This window comes from Opisthorchis viverrini (genome assembly GCF_000715545.1).
Source record: "Opisthorchis viverrini unplaced genomic scaffold opera_v5_212, whole genome shotgun sequence".
NCBI classification, from domain to species: Eukaryota; Metazoa; Platyhelminthes; class Trematoda; order Opisthorchiida; family Opisthorchiidae; genus Opisthorchis; species Opisthorchis viverrini.
The window spans coordinates 476,357-494,242 of record NW_008751870.1 but is presented as its reverse complement, the minus strand read 5'-3'; the positions used below and the strand labels follow the sequence as shown (position 1 = coordinate 494,242).

The 17,886-nt window shown below is 42.9% G+C and overlaps 1 protein-coding gene across 1 annotated transcript; it reads right to left on the bottom strand.

Annotated features, from left to right (window-relative positions):
- Positions 1–315: 315 nt before the first annotated feature.
- On the bottom strand, positions 316–17,779 carry T265_08356 (hypothetical protein; the record flags this gene model as incomplete). Its single annotated transcript, XM_009174132.1, has 3 exons — positions 316–458; positions 782–845; positions 17,720–17,779. 3 exons carry the CDS (start codon positions 17,777–17,779, stop codon positions 316–318), a joined length of 267 nt encoding a protein of 88 aa, XP_009172396.1.
- Positions 17,780–17,886: the final 107 nt, after the last annotated feature.

Sequence of the window (17,886 nt, the reverse complement as noted above, 5' to 3'; positions counted from 1 at the left end):
ATCGGAGCTCGCCTTGATGCCGGACGGACAAGCGACTTGAAATTCTGGCCGCTTGTGATAGACTTCTCGGCCATAACAGCGCCTAATTGCGAACGGTAAGGCAGTATCATTGTGAAATTCCACCTGACACCCCTCGAAACTCGTTGACGTAGCTTCGAAGCCCGGGGTTTACTTGCAGTGACCTCACTGGCTTGTGGGTCCCGTCTGTCCAGCGTCACAGTCGTATTGCATGCTCAAGGTGGGCCTCCGACGGGGCGGTTGGTGAATTTTCTGGAATGGTACTGACATCACAAGCATTTCTAGACCCAAATCACTCTATCCCGTGGGCAGGATATGTGCATCTGTCGGTCGAATAAGGCTTGTGTGCCGGATCCACCTGGCTGGGCCAACTTGAATCTCGTAGAACACTGCCTCATCGGCAAGGGATGTGTCCTGGAATTCACATAGGGTGTCTGCTACTGTAGTCGAGAAGTAACACTCAGGCCTTCGCTGAAGGAGCGCGCGGTCGCTCCATGATGCCGGTTGAATTGTGCATCCATTCTTGTGTTGCAGTGACTAACCCAGTTTCTATCGATCATAATCGAAAACAGCGTCTAGAATGCTTATTCAAGTGGGCGCATGCTGAAGTCTCCACTAGTTGGTACTTCAATTTTGAGAGGGTTGTGGTCGTACTGCGAATGTACCGAATAGAAGTACAGGTGCTGCGCGGTGGAAATTTTTTTACCTGCAGGTGACAAACGAGGGAATACTAAAGATTAGCCTAAGAATGCCACCAACTTACCGATGCCATCTCGAGGATCAAATTCATCGCCTAGAGAAACTATCTCTCTACTGCGATCAAGCCCCTATTAGGATCATAGAAAGAGTGGAGGGGGGGTGCAAGATCTTATGGGGGAATTTCGAGGTGAAACTTCTGTGTCAACCAGCGGAATCAGTATCTGTTAGTGGTCAATGAAAAAGGAACTTACATGCCATGAAATGGGAAACTCTTCGCACACAATTTGGACAGGCTTCAATAGTGATCTACAACCTCATTATGGAACCTCAAATGTGAGTCACTCTGAGCGTTTCAGACTAAAATCAATCTTAAATTTAGCGGACAAAAGGGATAGGTATTGGAAATCTGAGTGTCCAGAGTTGGGACAAGAGTGAGAAAAGCAGGTAAACGGGTGCCAATCACAGCGTTTCACACAACATACTGCCAGGATGCATAGAGGATGAAGCCAAGTGCAAATCGATTGAAGTGAAAACTCATGCACATCGAGGTGAATTTCCTACACAAAGTCGCAAAGACACCAGATGATACAGTATGAGAAAAACATGAGTCTTGGAATAAAAAAAGATCATTATAAAACGAACCATGTGGGGAAACAGAGAAGCTCAAACCAGTAATAATTAACATTGGGAGCTTGCGCAGGACGAAATCTAGCCAGTGAAGTCTGCCGTCAGATAGGACGGAAAAGCCAGGGTATGTCTCTACTCTTCGAGCATAGAAACCGGATATCCAACTGTGAGATGATTGCGAAATCATGCCTAAATCTTTTGCGGATGTTATTCTGGAAGAAGGCTCATCTAGGAAGAGAAGGGCTGAAGGATGCCGAATAGAGATCGTTGTAACCGTTCGGGGTGACTTATTTTAGAGCCTTGAGGGTGCCCGAAAGTTCACCTAACCCACCACCTCCAGACAAACACTCCAAGTAGACCATGCAAATTATCAGAAGATTTCACCAGTAGTCCTAGTTCAGTGTACGAATAGTCTCCATTTTTCCGTGTTTTCTGGATCCCAGAATACTCAAAGTGCAGAGATCTATTTTCGGGCTAATAATCCAGTCGTCCCTAGCCATAAGTCGTGAACCGGTTTTTACGAACTAACGGGTACTTGGTGTGATGTGCACTGTTTCTGCATAAAATGGTTATCGGAAGACCTAGCTCGGCTTAATTCGCGTACTATTTCACACTTGAAAACTGGGATTGTTCGTATTATCTCGTGTCATAGAGGCACCGAAAAACCTGACTATAACATTGTCACACGTTTCGTTAGAGCTATGATACTGTAGGTGAAGCGCTACTACTGAGCTAGATACGTTAGACTAGGTAATACAGACGGAGAGTTTGGAACTGTATGTAGAGCGTGAACGGATGGTGTAAGGTGGGGAGTGTAGTGGAGTACCAAGTGTTCAGATTGCAATTGCATTAGTTCTGGATGAGGCGATACGGGGAACTGCGTTCGCAAGTTCAGCTTCGATAAACAGCTGCTACGTCTATGACCCACCAGCCTGCTATACTAATTATGTCTCAAACAATCCGTGGAATACAGCAACTGCACGCGAATTCGGTTCCGATAAGAGACTTAACTGAATTCCTCGTTTACGATGGTCCGTTATATTTAGACAATCCGTGAAATATTTGTGCCATCCATATCCACCTATCCAAAAAGCAGTCAGCTAATATTGTACCAGTCGACTTTTCCTCCAGACACGGCGCCGGCCTTCATGCAGCACGTGGGGTTGCGTGCAATGCTATCATTAGTCTTGGTCGCAGAGAGGATTTCTTAGGAAAGGGCGTGACTTGACAACTCCTCATCTTTAGTAGACGATAGCCTTCGGCAAAATGTAAATGTATTAGAGTAGATTGAGGTCATGCGACAACTTTAAATCTCAACCACGTTTCCGGGAAAGAGGTGAACAGAGATGGGGTAGAACTTTTATGGAAAAATTCCGATTTCCGAATGTAGTGAATAATCCAGTTGGAACCCAGGGAAACGACTTCTTTATGCTGCGCTGCTGGAGTTGACCACTTGTACTTTTTCAGGCGAATTGTCTACCCTTTCACTTAGGCTGTTGAGAATGTGTGATTCGTTCCACGTGGTCTACGTGGATGGTTTACCCAATATTGCTGGAAGGTGCGCTTTTTATACGAATTTGCGTAAATTCCAAATAATTTTTGAGAAGGGGGGAGCAAAAATGACAATGATTATCTGATGTAAACGAAATCAGGTGTGGCACATTGCGTCAGTTTGTAACAAACCCATTTCCTTTGTGCACAGGCAAAGAATGCTCCTTGCGTTCTTCATGGGTGGTCTTTGTGGTGTGTGTATGTGGGGGGGGGGGGGTGGCAAATGTTACCTGGTTTAGAATCACAACAATCCTATGAAATTTTAAATAGCCTTCGCGCATATCTACATTGTGTTGTTAGGTACTCCCATTGTGCTCAAAAGGATCAGACTTGCAGCAACGTGTCGACAAGTTCCATTTCGTCCTCTGTGTTGAAACGATTTCATGGTACCCTGATCTAATGACAATACAATTTTGATTACACTTTCTGATAGCGGTCACACCTAAACGTCAGCAATCAGCCACACAATCAGATTCCGTTTATCTGGTTTGAAAACACCATTCTAAAGCGATGTAACGGTGTTGCATGAACAAAATGTTTTGGTTCGGACCACATTGTTCTACAAACGTTTCATACTCTGCCACTAGCTGAAGTAGGGGACGAGATAGCCCAAGTGGTTAGAGCGCGAATTTACTGACCGGAAGGTCCGTGGTTCGAACCCGACCCCTGCCCCTCGACCTCCACTGTATAATCTTGGGCAACCTGGCAGTATCCCAGCCCTCGTGCATGGCATTTAGGCACCGAAAAGGTGCTACATCTGAACGAACAACTAACTGGAGTAGTATACTCAATATGGGGTGCCACAATGAGTTGTTTTATCGAAGGACATCTTCGAGTTTTACGGAATGCTCAATAATCAAGAAGCTTCATTGGAAATGTATCGGAATATTGGTAGCCTGGATGCCCTCATTCGTAGTAGTTGACCAGGTGGCTGTTGATCTGTTCGCCGAGCTTGGCAATTAGCTTGGTCACCAATAAAGGAGACATCCCACCCAAGTTCGCACCGATGGCGACCCCGACTGGTGATGGGATGCCGATTTCGGTGAATAGATCAATAGCCACCTGACCAATATTTAAAAAAGCATTATCCCGGCTGCATGAGTCGAACCGGAATAACCTGATGACTAGGGATATCTCATTTACACAGAGGACAGTTCGTTTATGGTTGGTACGTATTAGTACTCAATTACACATAGAATTGGAGCCTACCATGCAAAAGAACAAGACTTGTGATTGCATGCGCCTTTCTCAACCGCAACCTTTGCACGACATTCTTGTAGTTTGAGTGTTCAATCTTCAGTAATGACATTCAATTTTTTTTGCTTCGTTCACCTGAGCTATTTTCGTCCGGGAAAATCAAACGGTCATGTTCTGTTATTTTTAGCGTGCTCGTAACACCCCCCCTCCATCCTCGATAACAACGTCAACTATTTTGTTGGTGGTACTTCGTGTTGTGCTTCGTGCGTTATCTTGAATAATCAGTGGCCAAACTTATGAGAAGTGCACTAAAAAGAAAGTAGGGAAAACATCATTCTCATGGTTTTTGAATCACTTTTGGAATCCCGCAACGCCCTTCGGAAGCGAACTTACACATGATGCCTAGGTAACCGTTGTCAGGGTAACCAAGTGGGATGTATGCATTGCTGCTCGTTCGAGTTGTCATCCGTTAATGGTCCCGTTAATGTTCCACCTGCAAAGCTCGATTGTCGACGCGAATTAACGGCAAAGAATGTGGAAGATGGAGAACAGACATGTGGGTGAACGCACTAGCATCGATTGTGAAACGCTTGTTTGTTAGTCTGCTCAGTCCATTCAAAAAATATCCCAGTGCTATCCACGCCCAAACTTCGAGGATAAATTACGCGGTATAAGATGGCTGAGGTTGGCGTATGCGAGCACGTGTCAGCTCGCTAGCCAGGCAGCGAATTATTTGGGTGAATGCTTACGGATCCTAGTGTGTCGATAGAACAAATACCATTTCATCTGCTATTCGGTTTGAAGACTGTCCGCACAGATAACCTAGCCAAACAACACCTGATGAACAAGCATCCTTACAGAGGTCCATCACATAATTTCACTGTTCCGCAAAAGTCATGTTCGGCATAGACACTACCGTTTGGATTGACCTCAGCTGATGCCTATTTTGTGAAGGAAGAGGCGTGCTTCGTAAGTTCTACGACAGTTTCCATGATCACCCCAAAAACAGCGTAATGTGTAGAGAAAATTGAGTTCTGAGCAATACTATGAGCCCAGCGATGTCTCAGGTTAATCTAAACGTTCAATAAATGTAATAAGACAGAACAAACTTCTAATCACTTGGAAAAAAGAACGGTTTTGTGGCCATAGGTGGTTTCCTCATCAGTACCATTTTAGTTACCTTTTTTTCAAAGTTTCAGTAAGAAGGAATAGCTGGATCAGGAATTGTTTCGTTTCATCTGGCTTTCGGAATCCCGTTCGAAGTGTACTCATGTTACGTATATGGCACAAAAGTGAAATTCCACTCTAGAGATACGATTTACCTCATGCTCACCAACCTGGGGATGTTGGAAACAACTGTCCTATAACTGGAACTCTAGTGATCCATATAGGCTCCACCGAAAACGGGATCTACTCCAACAGCCCGAAGTCACGTGATAAACCAAGTCTTAAAATTGACGCAACACTGTAACTAGTAGTATGGATCGAGCGGTACTCCAAGTATGGGTCACAGTCAGTCAAATGTAAAGCCTTTCGAAGTCCTCCATTTAGTCATATCTCGAAGAACGTTTCATTCGCATTCACTAGTCCAGTGCTTGACCATTTGTTGCCTATGGTGTTGTTTCATCTGAATGCTATTTGCCAGTTAAGTTAGGTCCGGTTAAATTTGAGAAGTAGCATGTTGTATACTACTTACTGGCTGCCATATACTAATTGTGGTTGTCGTGCTTAAAAACATGCGGGTATAGCACAGTGGGTGTAAAAGTAGAAAACCTTTGGGGTCAATATAGTTGTGGTGGGTGAGGGCCTGATCGTTGGATTCACTCAATCACCTATCAGTAAAGTCATATGACACTCGGGAAACTGTTGGTGGATCTCAACTAGGTTCAACATAGTATATCCAACGTTATGGCTGCTCACTGTGCTAGCCTGTTCTACACCAAATTCCATCCATGTACCAGTGTTTTATATTCCTATGATATCTGCATTTCTGGAAGTCCTCTTGAATTACTTATCGTGTCAGGCATTCATATAGTTTTTTGTACTAGCTCCCAGAAGCTAGAATACTGTCATTTTAGGTAAACGATATGAAAGACTGATACCGAATAACCCAAAAATATTTCGAGGCTCCTGAGGAACCGTTCACCAGCTTTGACCAGTACGATGGCGAAAACAGTTTCTTCAGAATTGTGCTCCTTAGCGATGATTAGAAAATGTACAGTAAATCCCAAGGATAATCAACTAAAATGACTCGGAACTAGGATCTTTTGCCAAGAAACTGACGCCAGGGTAGTGTCCTCATCGTATGATAATTTGCTTCATTCTCTCGGTTCAGTTGTCCGAATTTCTGGTATGAAACGTTTAATTATTCAGCCCATGTTCACCGGGAGTTTGGCCGTATTTGTGAGTTTGTGGGCTTCAAATTGCAGGGGCCTGAGTATGAGAAGTGCGAAATGAGAATTATAGGATCACCAGAAATGCGTGTAAACAGGGTGCCATATCGTTGGGTCAGCTGTTGTTCATTGTGAAATAACAACAAATAGTCTACAAATTCCACGTATGATCTATGCAACTGCAAATCCTCTGGGTTCCCTAATAGTATCCTAGTTAGAATAGTCAGCGAATGAGAATTTCGGACCTGAAGATCACGTGGAATAACCGCCCAATCATAGATCAGTAAATGCGCCAAATGAACCCATCGCACAATAAGTCCATGTAAGCAGGTGAAGTGTGACTTTGAAGTGAACCAGGGTTCCCTCCAACAGTAAGCCCTTGGTGGAGTCGAAATGCACCCAAATGGTGCATGTGTGGATAGCCGAATCACCCCAAGAACACTAAGTTCGTTCATGCATTCAGTCACATCCATCAAGAACAGGAATAGACAGTAGAGACTCCTGAGTTGTGTTTCCACAGGCTTGTAGAGCGTACTGAATCAGAGCAGTGAGATTAGCACTAAGAGCAGGTCATCTTATTTAGGTCGTGATGAGTCGTAGCGGCGTCAAATTGATCTGTTGCCGAATTCAAGCATAGGCCAGTGAAAAAGCGGTAAGAGACATGGTGAATTTTTGATCTGAGGACATAATTTTATCAACTTTTCCGGATTAGAAAATCAATGCATCCCAGGTGACTTGGAAAACTGGTGGTAGCAAGTGTTTTAAGTTGTGGGAAGAGAGTGACCTAAAGTGTATCCGTACTGGTTCCAAGGATAAGATTTATCGCTGATTTGTGTCCCGCCTGACCCCAATTTTCTTCTTGGAATCAACCTGCATTCTAAAAACGGTGAACTTTTCACTTACCAATGTTCTATATCTCTTACTATTCTACTGGTTTTCTAGCACGTAAAATATTGTACTTTTTGTCAAAGGACCATCTTTTTAGATGGCAAGGAGGAACTGTGCTTTTGGAAGTTTCATTTCGTAAGTGAGGTCAATCTATGTGGAACAGTCGATAAGCACTGTACAGCTGTTTCATCCTTATTGGAAGTTATCGGCAATGCGCATCTCTTGGAGCACCAGTAGGGAGTTTTGACCCACCGGTTGCTAGTATTTTGAACACTTAGCCGTTCGGTCACGAGCGACTGATGATTTCCAATATGAATGGAATGGCTATACTTTACTCTGGGCTTTTCAGTCCAAAATTGGCTTCTTTTACAGGAAGCAATCTTGTTTATAACTTCCGGATTCCCCCACAATGTCAATAATTATCTCGACTTAGAGAATGGCAATATATTCTAGTGTTTATCACAATAGTGGATGCTTATATGGTGTAGCAATATTGAATACAGCAGTGAGGGTACTGTTCAGTCGGTACGTTTGGCTTTTATCGCAACTGTGATAACAAGAACCGGAAATTAAAGTTTTACTGTTACGGACTAGGCTTCAAATGTCCTTTCACCTTCGCGACTTCTCTTGTATGTCTGATGATGATCGGTATGCTCACAAAGGCTATATATGATAGGAAAGACTACGTTGTCGCTTTTAGAGGAACATGATCCTTAAATGGAGGTAATAGCACGAATCCATGATATTTCCGCTTGTTCTTTTGCGGTCTTCTCATTTTAGTGTCTCTCGGACACCATGGATCGTGTACTTGTTAGGCTACTCTTTGTTGTTATGAAGTCACCAAGATTCTTCGCCCACAGAGCATTTTACGGATGTTTCTTAAAAGCCGCTTACATAGGCTGCATTAACCGCAAATATAGGGACAGTTTGACCGTGTTTTCTGTGCAGAATGATTGCTAAAAGAATTCAAGTGTCCCATTTAGTCTTGCTTTACAGAATGACTCTCGGAATAGTCACTTCGGGTTTAGTTCGGACAACCGAAACTGCAGTAAAACTCGCCCACCATCATTGTATACTGTCCCCATCTACATGCTAACATCTCAATATTTTTTCAAGGTCATAAGCTTCTTCAATTGAATACAGTGTGTAGTTTTTAAAGTGTTATTCTTGTACACGGTTAATCAGAAACACTACATTTAAACCTCAAGACTCTTTTAGAGGAGTGACATATTTCATGAATAAGCTATTTCATGCCTCGACAGCCATTTTCATGTGAATAGCCGCTGGTCTGGCGGTAGATCAATTAGAAGTGCTAGATTGCTGAGGTATTCAATGTCGACCACAACTTCTGAAATACCAGTCGAACAACGGAGAGAGGCGAGAGGTCGTCATCAATTAGCACTAGACATGCACTGCAGCAATCGTGACCAAAACTGACTAGCCTTGCCAGGTATTTCACCAGTTTCGTGCACGTTGCAGATTTCATTTCGAAGCATTTCACTGCCTAATTGACTACCTCACGATGCACAACACAGCGGTTGGCGTTGCTGATGGAACACAACTGAAATCGTCGTTTCACTGTAATTAATCAATATGAATTCACCACTCCTCATCATTTACAGTATTGGTTCAGAACCAGTTTAAAATATACACAAAAGGCAACATTCCTTGGCTGTTCCAAAAAGAAGTAATGCTTATGCACTTCTGAAAAGTTCTATCTTTCAATCTAACCTATCAGTGGATCACACTCAAAAATTTGGGCAGCGTCTTCAGTCACCCAACATTTTGTGGCCAAAAGGCTAGTGATTAAGGGCCGGGGACTTCATCCACAAGGCTGAGTGTTTGAGTGAAACTATGTATGAGACTTTATCACCATAATTGGACGTTACTACTGTTAGTGACTTCATCCAGTATTCACTTTCAGTACACACACTTTAAACAAGATAAAGGTGGTTTTGCGTCGATTCTTTTTCCAACAGTGTTACATGTCAAGTGCCCTGACTGTAATTTTTCGTTGACAATAATTTTGACCTTTCGTTTGAGCGTTTGATTTATGGAGTCTATTAACTGCACAAATGAAGAGACCCCTCAGTAGGCCGCCAGTCAGCGTCTCCAGGTTGTTCATCGATAATTCCGTAAAGGCTAGAATAGTGCAACGACTAATCTGTTTGTTAAATATTATCCTGGAAGTCCGCCACCTCGGGATTCTGATGGACAAGTAGACTGGGTAGATTTATTTCCCCCAAGAAATGCTTATAAAGAGAACGGGTTTGTGTTCGGCTAAAATTACATCGATTTGGGGTTGGTGAGATCGGACCAAAGTCGCCGACTGATTTTTCCTTAAGTTAACTGCTAGCGTTAAATGCAAGCCCACAGGTCTCAAACATAACAGGTGCGTATCGCCTGTCCAGCAACCAGTCCAGCTGAGTTGCTTGTACGAAACGTGATGGTAGTCGGTGAAACGTTTCAACTGAAATCCACTGGCCGAAATCGCTAATAAGCAGGTAGTGATAAGGAATAACTTTCCCGAGTTTAATTTTACTGTGGAAGGAACTCACGCAACGGTCATTGATCAACACGCAGGAACGGCAGACAATGTTAACATCTTCAGAGCGTACGAATGTATATCAGTGAAGGCCGGGTTTGGCAGCATGTATCACGTCGATTTGCTCGGTGCTTCCAGAGCGCTCGAATGCTCGTAATAATTCGGTGTCTGTAAGCAAGCTCTGTGAGCTCTCTGTGAGCAAAAAGGGTTCTGGTAGCTTTAAGTTCCTCGTCTGGTTCAGACAGTAGGAACATACCTCGATGTCCGTTAGCCCGCGTGTGACAATCGTCAGACGTTGGAAGTAGCATTGGAGGTATTAGTGGTGCCAAATAGCCCGGTGGAGTTTACGTCTTAGTTCAGAAGCAACCTTGTGCAGACGATCAAGGGATGATTCCCACGTGTCATCTTGGCTACCACGTCGGCTCGTGTTCCTTGCTACGTCATCACGTTTCCAGTAGCAGTTACGCGGGTATGGCGGATCAATGAGTTAGAAGCTGGGCTTCCTATATTGGTACACAATTATATTTGCTCTCGCCCCATACAGGTGTACGACGCTGATAAATATGCCACTGGATTTTCCAAACTCACGGAACAAACTTAACGTACAGTGTCAAAACCTCATTTTGAGGAAAACTTTTTCACGTAAAGAGTCCAAAAGTTATCTGGTACTTCTTTGCTAAACCATTGCGTCGTCCATCCGACAAGCGGTGATTTCTTCCGAAATAAGAGGAAGAACAGCAACTTTCATCCCGTGGCTGTCAAGGCGATGCCGTCCTGCCGTGATCGACTTGTATTTGGAGAAGGTTCCAGATCAGCACGGCTTCTCATCATAGAGACGGTTCAACCTTTAACCCCCAATTTCCTATATTTATTGAATCGTTCATATTCACATCCCCCTCGTGTGAATGGTCGTCCTCCTGTTGTGGCGTAATTATTTCGGTAAGTTCACACCTATGAGAAGCACTGGACTCGACTTTCGCACTTATTGGGGCTCATCAGCAGTGTATATCCAGAGGCCGTGCCGGGATATGAACTCCGGATATCTGGCATGCGAGGCAAGCGTGTTACCACTACTCCACCAACGCACGTTAGAACGATCTGAATTTCTACGTCTGAACAGGTGAAAGCCTTCACGCTTGAGTGATGTGATTGGTGTGCCCGACTCATCATTGAATCATGCACTAATTTACATAGCAGAGAACGGCATAGTTTGGTGACCAGTGATATTTGGCACGTCATATTCAGAAGGACCGATGGATCATTTTGACTGTACTTTTCTAAATCTATGAAATTTGACTTGAAAACTAACTTATTTGTACAGTAAAAATGAATTAAGACTTAGTCATCCAAGAACTATAACCGTACTTTGGAACAAGCTAACGGTCGGATAATCATTCCGTCTTTCCTCTTCCGTTTGTTCGTTACATCATCATCATCTTCATATCTGTTGACTTATCTTTTTAGTATGTTTACACTGTCTTATGTTTTTTTTCTGAAACTGACAAGCCTTATCAGTTGACAGCAAAATGCGGTAGACATAAATAACATAATCGAACAGTCGCTCAATACTTCAGCTCACTCACTTCGGTCAGCCATCTTGACGACTGTGTTGCCAGCTCCTACTTTTCACTTGTGATCAGCCAGTCATTTGCTGGCCGAGTAGGACAGGCATTCGGGTGTTTATGAAGAAAATTCGCAAGTAGCTGGCTAACTTCAGTTGATTTGTTCACGAACGATGTGACTTTACTGACCCCATGTATTTTAGTTCGTCTTGAAAAAATCGATCCTGAAATACTGTTCAATGGTGATCACATAAATACCTCGTGGTTTTATCCACTGAAACTAATGACCAAGTTTCGGCAAATCATGTGTCTTGCTCGGTTCACTCGTCTCATTCAAGCTGTGAATGACGGTTGACAACATCTGACATGTGGACCGTGTGTTCTCCACTGGGTCACGACTGGTTCTCCAAAAGATACCTGTCTCTCACATCCAAAAAGTGGAACCACTTCACTTTGGATGCTTAATTCAAACGCGTGATTGAAATATTCAGTTAAAGCGTCTTGAACCTGCTGGGGCTGGATTGATGAACTGCATATTGGGCGATCTGAAACGAATGCGAAAATAGCAAACAGGCAAAGCCTGAAAGAAGTAAGTTCGTAATCTCGAATCCTTATTTCCTTTGCTTTCTCTTAACCCCCCCCCCCTACACTGAGTCACTCAGTCACTGATTGCTCATGATTGCTCACGTTAGATTCGGACTCAACAGACCGAGCGACATGTTGGCTTACGGAAATTCGTTTTGAACCAGAGTCATTTTAATTCCTGGATAACTTAAACACTGTACTGTGGTCTTTTCCTACCAAAGGTTGCAAGCCAAGTTGATGTTGGTCTATTCACCGAAGTAAACGGTCTGCCTGTTGGTGTTTCACCACCAGTCGTGGACACCTCATCGGACACGCCAGCCCTGCAAACTTATGATGTCTCCACGATTGACAACAAGACGTCCGCGGTGAAGTTGCTAAACTCGGCAAACAGCCACTTAATCTACAACAATTTAACGCACCCTAGCTACCGATTTCTCGATATATTGCCAAGCTGCATCTCCGAGGGGTCTATCGAATGAAGAAAACTAGCCGGATTTTAGGCTTTATGGAAAACGCCTAACATACACTTGTTAGTCTCCAAGTTAGAGTTGCTATTATTCCACCTACTGGCCAATCATTTTAGTATCTTGCGAGTATGGCCGAAAGGAAATTTTTGTATTATTTAACCCAACCACCGGAGCTAAGCTTAGTCAGCTATCGAACTGGTGAAGGTCAGGTTTTCGTGTTCTATGGATTTACAACCGTTACTCCAGCCAAATACATAATTATACAGCTTTTAGTCAAAACGAGTAAGGTGATTGGATTATTGGGGGACTAAAAATTCGTCTTTGAAACAGTTAACAGTGACGAATAACCGTCATTTAGCCCAAGTGCTTCGTACTATACCACGTATGGGGATTGACGATGGTCATCACGCTGAACGATTCCATTCGCCTGGTCACAAAGCCAATAAAACAGTGCAAATCAACAGTTGTGAAAACATACAATCGTATCACCTTGAATTGGAGGGGGCTAAACAAAACCCGAGAACATCACAAACGAGAGATTCAGCTGGGTTCCAGATGAGTCTCTCGAAAAACCAAATTAGTTTGCGAATGGGTATATATCCGCTAATTTCGTGCAATTTGGTTTCAAGTAGAACATAAGGTTGACGGAAACCCGGGGACTGCGCCTACCTGATGAGCCCGAAATAGGGCGAAACCGGTGGTGGGCTGTCGACGAGTTTGCAGCAACCTAATGCGTAGTACGTTACAAAAATAAAACCTGTTGTATGTTGATACCATGAGGAGACCCATAAAATGACCAATCGTGACTTCGTCGCGTAAGAGGAATCAATGTAAACTGGAAGCTGTGCACTGGTGATTCCTTCTTATCGGGACTCATCAGCGGTATGTATCACACGAATATCTGTAAAGATTCGAATTCTCAACTTGCCTCAGAGCTGAATACCATGCAGTTCGGTTACAAGTGGACTGCTAGCAGTAACAGAAGAAAATCTCAACGGCAATTTCCAAATATCGTCATGCTATCACCAAACAAAACACATCCAGAAAGAAGAATAGTTCACAAATTGCGTGATGCTTTAGACGGCAGGTGTCCACATGATGAGAATAGTGTGAAAGATGAGCGCTGTCTTATATCTTGTCTAAGTGAGAGTGTGACACACTACTGATTATCCGCTTGTGTCCGAAAGGCAGAGTATTCGGCTGCTAACTAGAGAGTCGATGGTTGGAATCAAAATCGGAATTCGTGGGATTGACATTGCTGACATCTCTCAAAAATAAATGAAACAATTGTACAGGACGAAAGCTCGGTTAAAAATCTTTTCCCAACACAATTAACTCGCAGTCTTTGCCCTGTGAGTTTACTGTTTACCGGCTTACCAGAAATTTTTGACATTAAACTGACAAGAAACAGGTTATTAGCAACTTCTCAGCTGTTAAGTTGAAACTATCACAACAGGTAAGTAACCCTAAAGGACAGTTTTCCAAGAGGTCGGAGCTGTTCAAAGGAGGACTACTGTTCCAGGACCGCTTTTGAATGTAGAAAGAGTTTGAGCTAAGCCTAACCAATGAAGTGTTCTCCATACTTTTAATCCCCAACAAAACGATCGTTCGAAATATTTTGTTTAATATACCAATTTTTAGAAAAGACAAATTCCTCCACAAGAATCTACATAGGACATTCTTTATAAACGGTTTGTTTTGGACATATTTATACCCGGGAGGCGAGATGCCACCATACTGTTTCGACCTTTGGTATGATGTAATAAAAGGCATCTTTTCACGAGAGAATTTAAGTCTATATCAAGTGATTTGCTCGAATTCGACATTCTCGGTTCATCAGGATTAACAATGGTCTGAAATGGGGTCATTCTATTATTGAAAAAGAACAAGGTGTTGTGTATTTCCGTTTCGATAAAAAATGTTGAAACCAACCAAAGTAAAAAGTACAAAATTTTAGATTAAAGTGCCTTCTACTCGCCTCTCTTTCGATTCAAGGCAAACTCAGCAATAGGTTGGCATCAGCTTCACAGAAATTCAGATTTGGCTATTCGGAAAAATACAATAACACTAGTTTCGTTTGAACAGTCTTCCTTTCCACCTCCCTCCCGATATTGTATACCCGGTGAAGCCGCACCAGTATCGCGGTGCCTGGACTAAAGGACTGTTTAAATAAGAAGGATGCGATGCGCAATAACAGTATTTTATTGGAATAAAGAATATTCTGCTGGTTATTTTTTGCTTCACACGGAATCCTTCAAATTGTTTTTGTTCGCCATTTTCCTTAATATTATCCGCATACTTCCAGGCCTCAGTGGATAAGGTCATGGTGACCCAAGTTCGACCCTCCTCTTAGTCCGTTTAATCGTCAGCTAGAAGGTGAAAACGTTAGAAAATATTTTACCACTTAGATTTAAAGTGCTGACTGTACTGAAATAAATCTTTGCTGCAAAAACAGGTTCTCTCTAAGTATTCTTCGACACCCATATTTGGCGTTTCTTCACGCGTAAATGCCGTCGAAGTGATTATCAGAATAACATGATATGATATCCATGAAGTTTCTGAAAACGCTTCGAAATCCCACCATCGGTTCTACCCGTCTCGTGAATCAGGTGGAATCTCCAGGTCTCCGTCAAGCTTATCTTCAGCTTGAAATTTCCACTTTCCTATTTATACTTGGGGTGTACGTGGTGAGGCGGCCATTTACATTGCCTGTCGGCAGCTCCTGGCCAAACGGTTCAATCTTTAGCCATTGTTCCGAGTTCGAATCTCCCTAGAAATTCTTGAGATGCACATTGCTGATCGTTTCTTTTATAAGAAAAAAATAACTGTACAGTGCTTCTAGACTTTTAACATGAACTAAATTCGTTTGTGCGACGAAGTGAAGAGTGAAATTCACAAATCCTGTAATGCTGTCGGCTAGAACCAACGGATGATGGAAATCCGCCGAATACATGCACTTTGATGAGCCTCAAAAGGTAAGAATCGATCACAGACCACTCAGTGATCTTTGGGTCAAATTGTAACTAGTGTTTTTTTCAGGAGAGTATACTGAGATATCTCGACAGTGCTGCTAACTGAAAAATGAGTTAAACTGTGTGCCTATTAACACTAATGTAAGCTGAAACTGAATCTAGTTTGGCAATTGCAGGGATCTTTGTTTGTTCATGATCACTGAAGCCTAGTAAAATGACATACTTGGTCCACTGTCCTCATGGTCGAACCAGTGTATCCACATTTGTAGGCCGCCAAACAAAATATGATAGTCATGCAGTCATCGGAAAACAATGCAATCATTGAGATAGTTACAAAAACAAGTGCATCAGAACCAATGTGTGCGTTTACTCTGGTTTTGAATCCCTCACTTATAACCCGGATGTTCTCTCGGGTCTCTAAGGGAATTGCAAACACTACTACACAATAACTAGTAATATCTGCCAAACTGGTGGACTCAGGTTTAATACGATTGTGAAAGTTGTGAACTTCAGTTCAATTCCATCAGGCCCTAAATTGCGTCAGAATAGACTCAGATATACTTCAAATTAGTAACCTTCTACTTTGATAGTCATAGAGTACTACGTGCGATAAATATATCATGAGCTATCACGACTACTTCTGAGCTATACGACTAACTTCATTGGGCTGGAGATAACCGCAAGTATATTCTAAGGAATCATTCTTTTTATGCATCGTTCCTGGCATGGTATAATTCCATGACTATTGCAAGTACTATGTTTCTGATCTTTTATCGGGGAATTGCACAAGTAGGATGCACTGTTCAGTCGTCTATGGAAATTCGGATGGAATAATTGACCATATGGTTGATTGGGGGAGTAAACTGATTCGTCGCATCTTTCACAAAGGAAGCTATCTTTTTTACTGACCGAGTTAGATCGAATTCACTGCTAAAAAGCGATCCACCACCGGATCCTCTTTGCGCGAGCTTTATCACATAGCATCGACATGGCCAATTCCTTTGGGCGTCAACCCCAGCATTCTCAATGCACACTGCTGCGAAAACACCAATCAGACCCGCCTGTGACTGATCTGCGTTTGCTGAAGGCCTTGCACCCGAATGTACTATTGTTTTTGACAACTGTGGTTGCATGTGCGTCTCCCATGACTGAGGAGCGGATTCAGTAAAACAAATGACAAAACCATGACCATCGCTGACCAGCGATGATGGGCAGCGAGTTTTTGACCATGATTCTTTTTTCCGTGGGTGGTTACAATTGACTGGCTTCTGATGAGAGTGAACTCTGAACAAAGGTCAGTATACAGCATATTTGTGATTTGAATGAACGGAGGTAGAGAAGCGAAGGACAATGGGTATCGCATGTCCTGTTGCTATTGCTGTATGGAAAACTCCTAGCATTCGTGAAATACAACGCCACCTGTCGTGATGATCACTTCACACAAAGAGACCTGAGGACGTTGGTTGGTCTACAATATGAACAAAGACTTCAAACTGGAAATCACTCCCTGAAATTTCCGTAGATAGGATTACGAAAGAACATACTTAGGCTGAAAAGGATGAGCCCTAGATCTTAGAGTGAAAAACACTGGTGGCTTGTTGACCTGGCAATCTCCAAAGAGAGAATAATTGCGGATCTTGTATAATGTGAGCCAACCACAACTACAGGTTCTACCGCAAACTGTGAGTAGATGCAAGCCACATCACTTTGTATTGCCCAGTGTACAAGTAATTCTCATGGACGATATCACACAACAAACCATGTATATTATCATAAATTTTACTAAATGTTGGGCCTTGAACAGCGAATAATTGGAACCAATGCGCTTGCCACTCACTGCCAAACTTTCTAGCTCCAACGAAACTCATTTGTGAAAGCTCCCTGCAGTCACTTTTCATGCGGTAACAAGTCTTGTTTTGCACTTAATCTGCTGACTTAATAAATGGATTTGTAAATGTGATTTCACCTCAACCTAGAGGTACGGAGATCCGCACTGACAACAGAACACTCATTCGTATTTTCAAACCAAGTTGAGCACTGTGAAACTGTGACGAGGTATTTTCATAGATGTCTGATAGGCACACAGGTTTCATCGACCACCTGTGATTGTAGGGGTTACACTGTACCTGCACCTTTTGGAAAGGTCATCATAAATGAACTATTTTGTGGAGACTTGTAAATCCTGCACAGATAGTGTGGGGGGAAACCTAATCACCTCTATTTGCAAGGATGTAAGGTCCAACTTGGTCGCCAAGTAGTTCACGAGCTTGTACATTGAATAATAAGCTCACAGAAATAATCGATTATTTGGCTCTTCCTGCGAACAATACGGCCCGTGCGGATCCCTGTAAAGTAAACCTCATTTTGAATTCATCTTAGTGC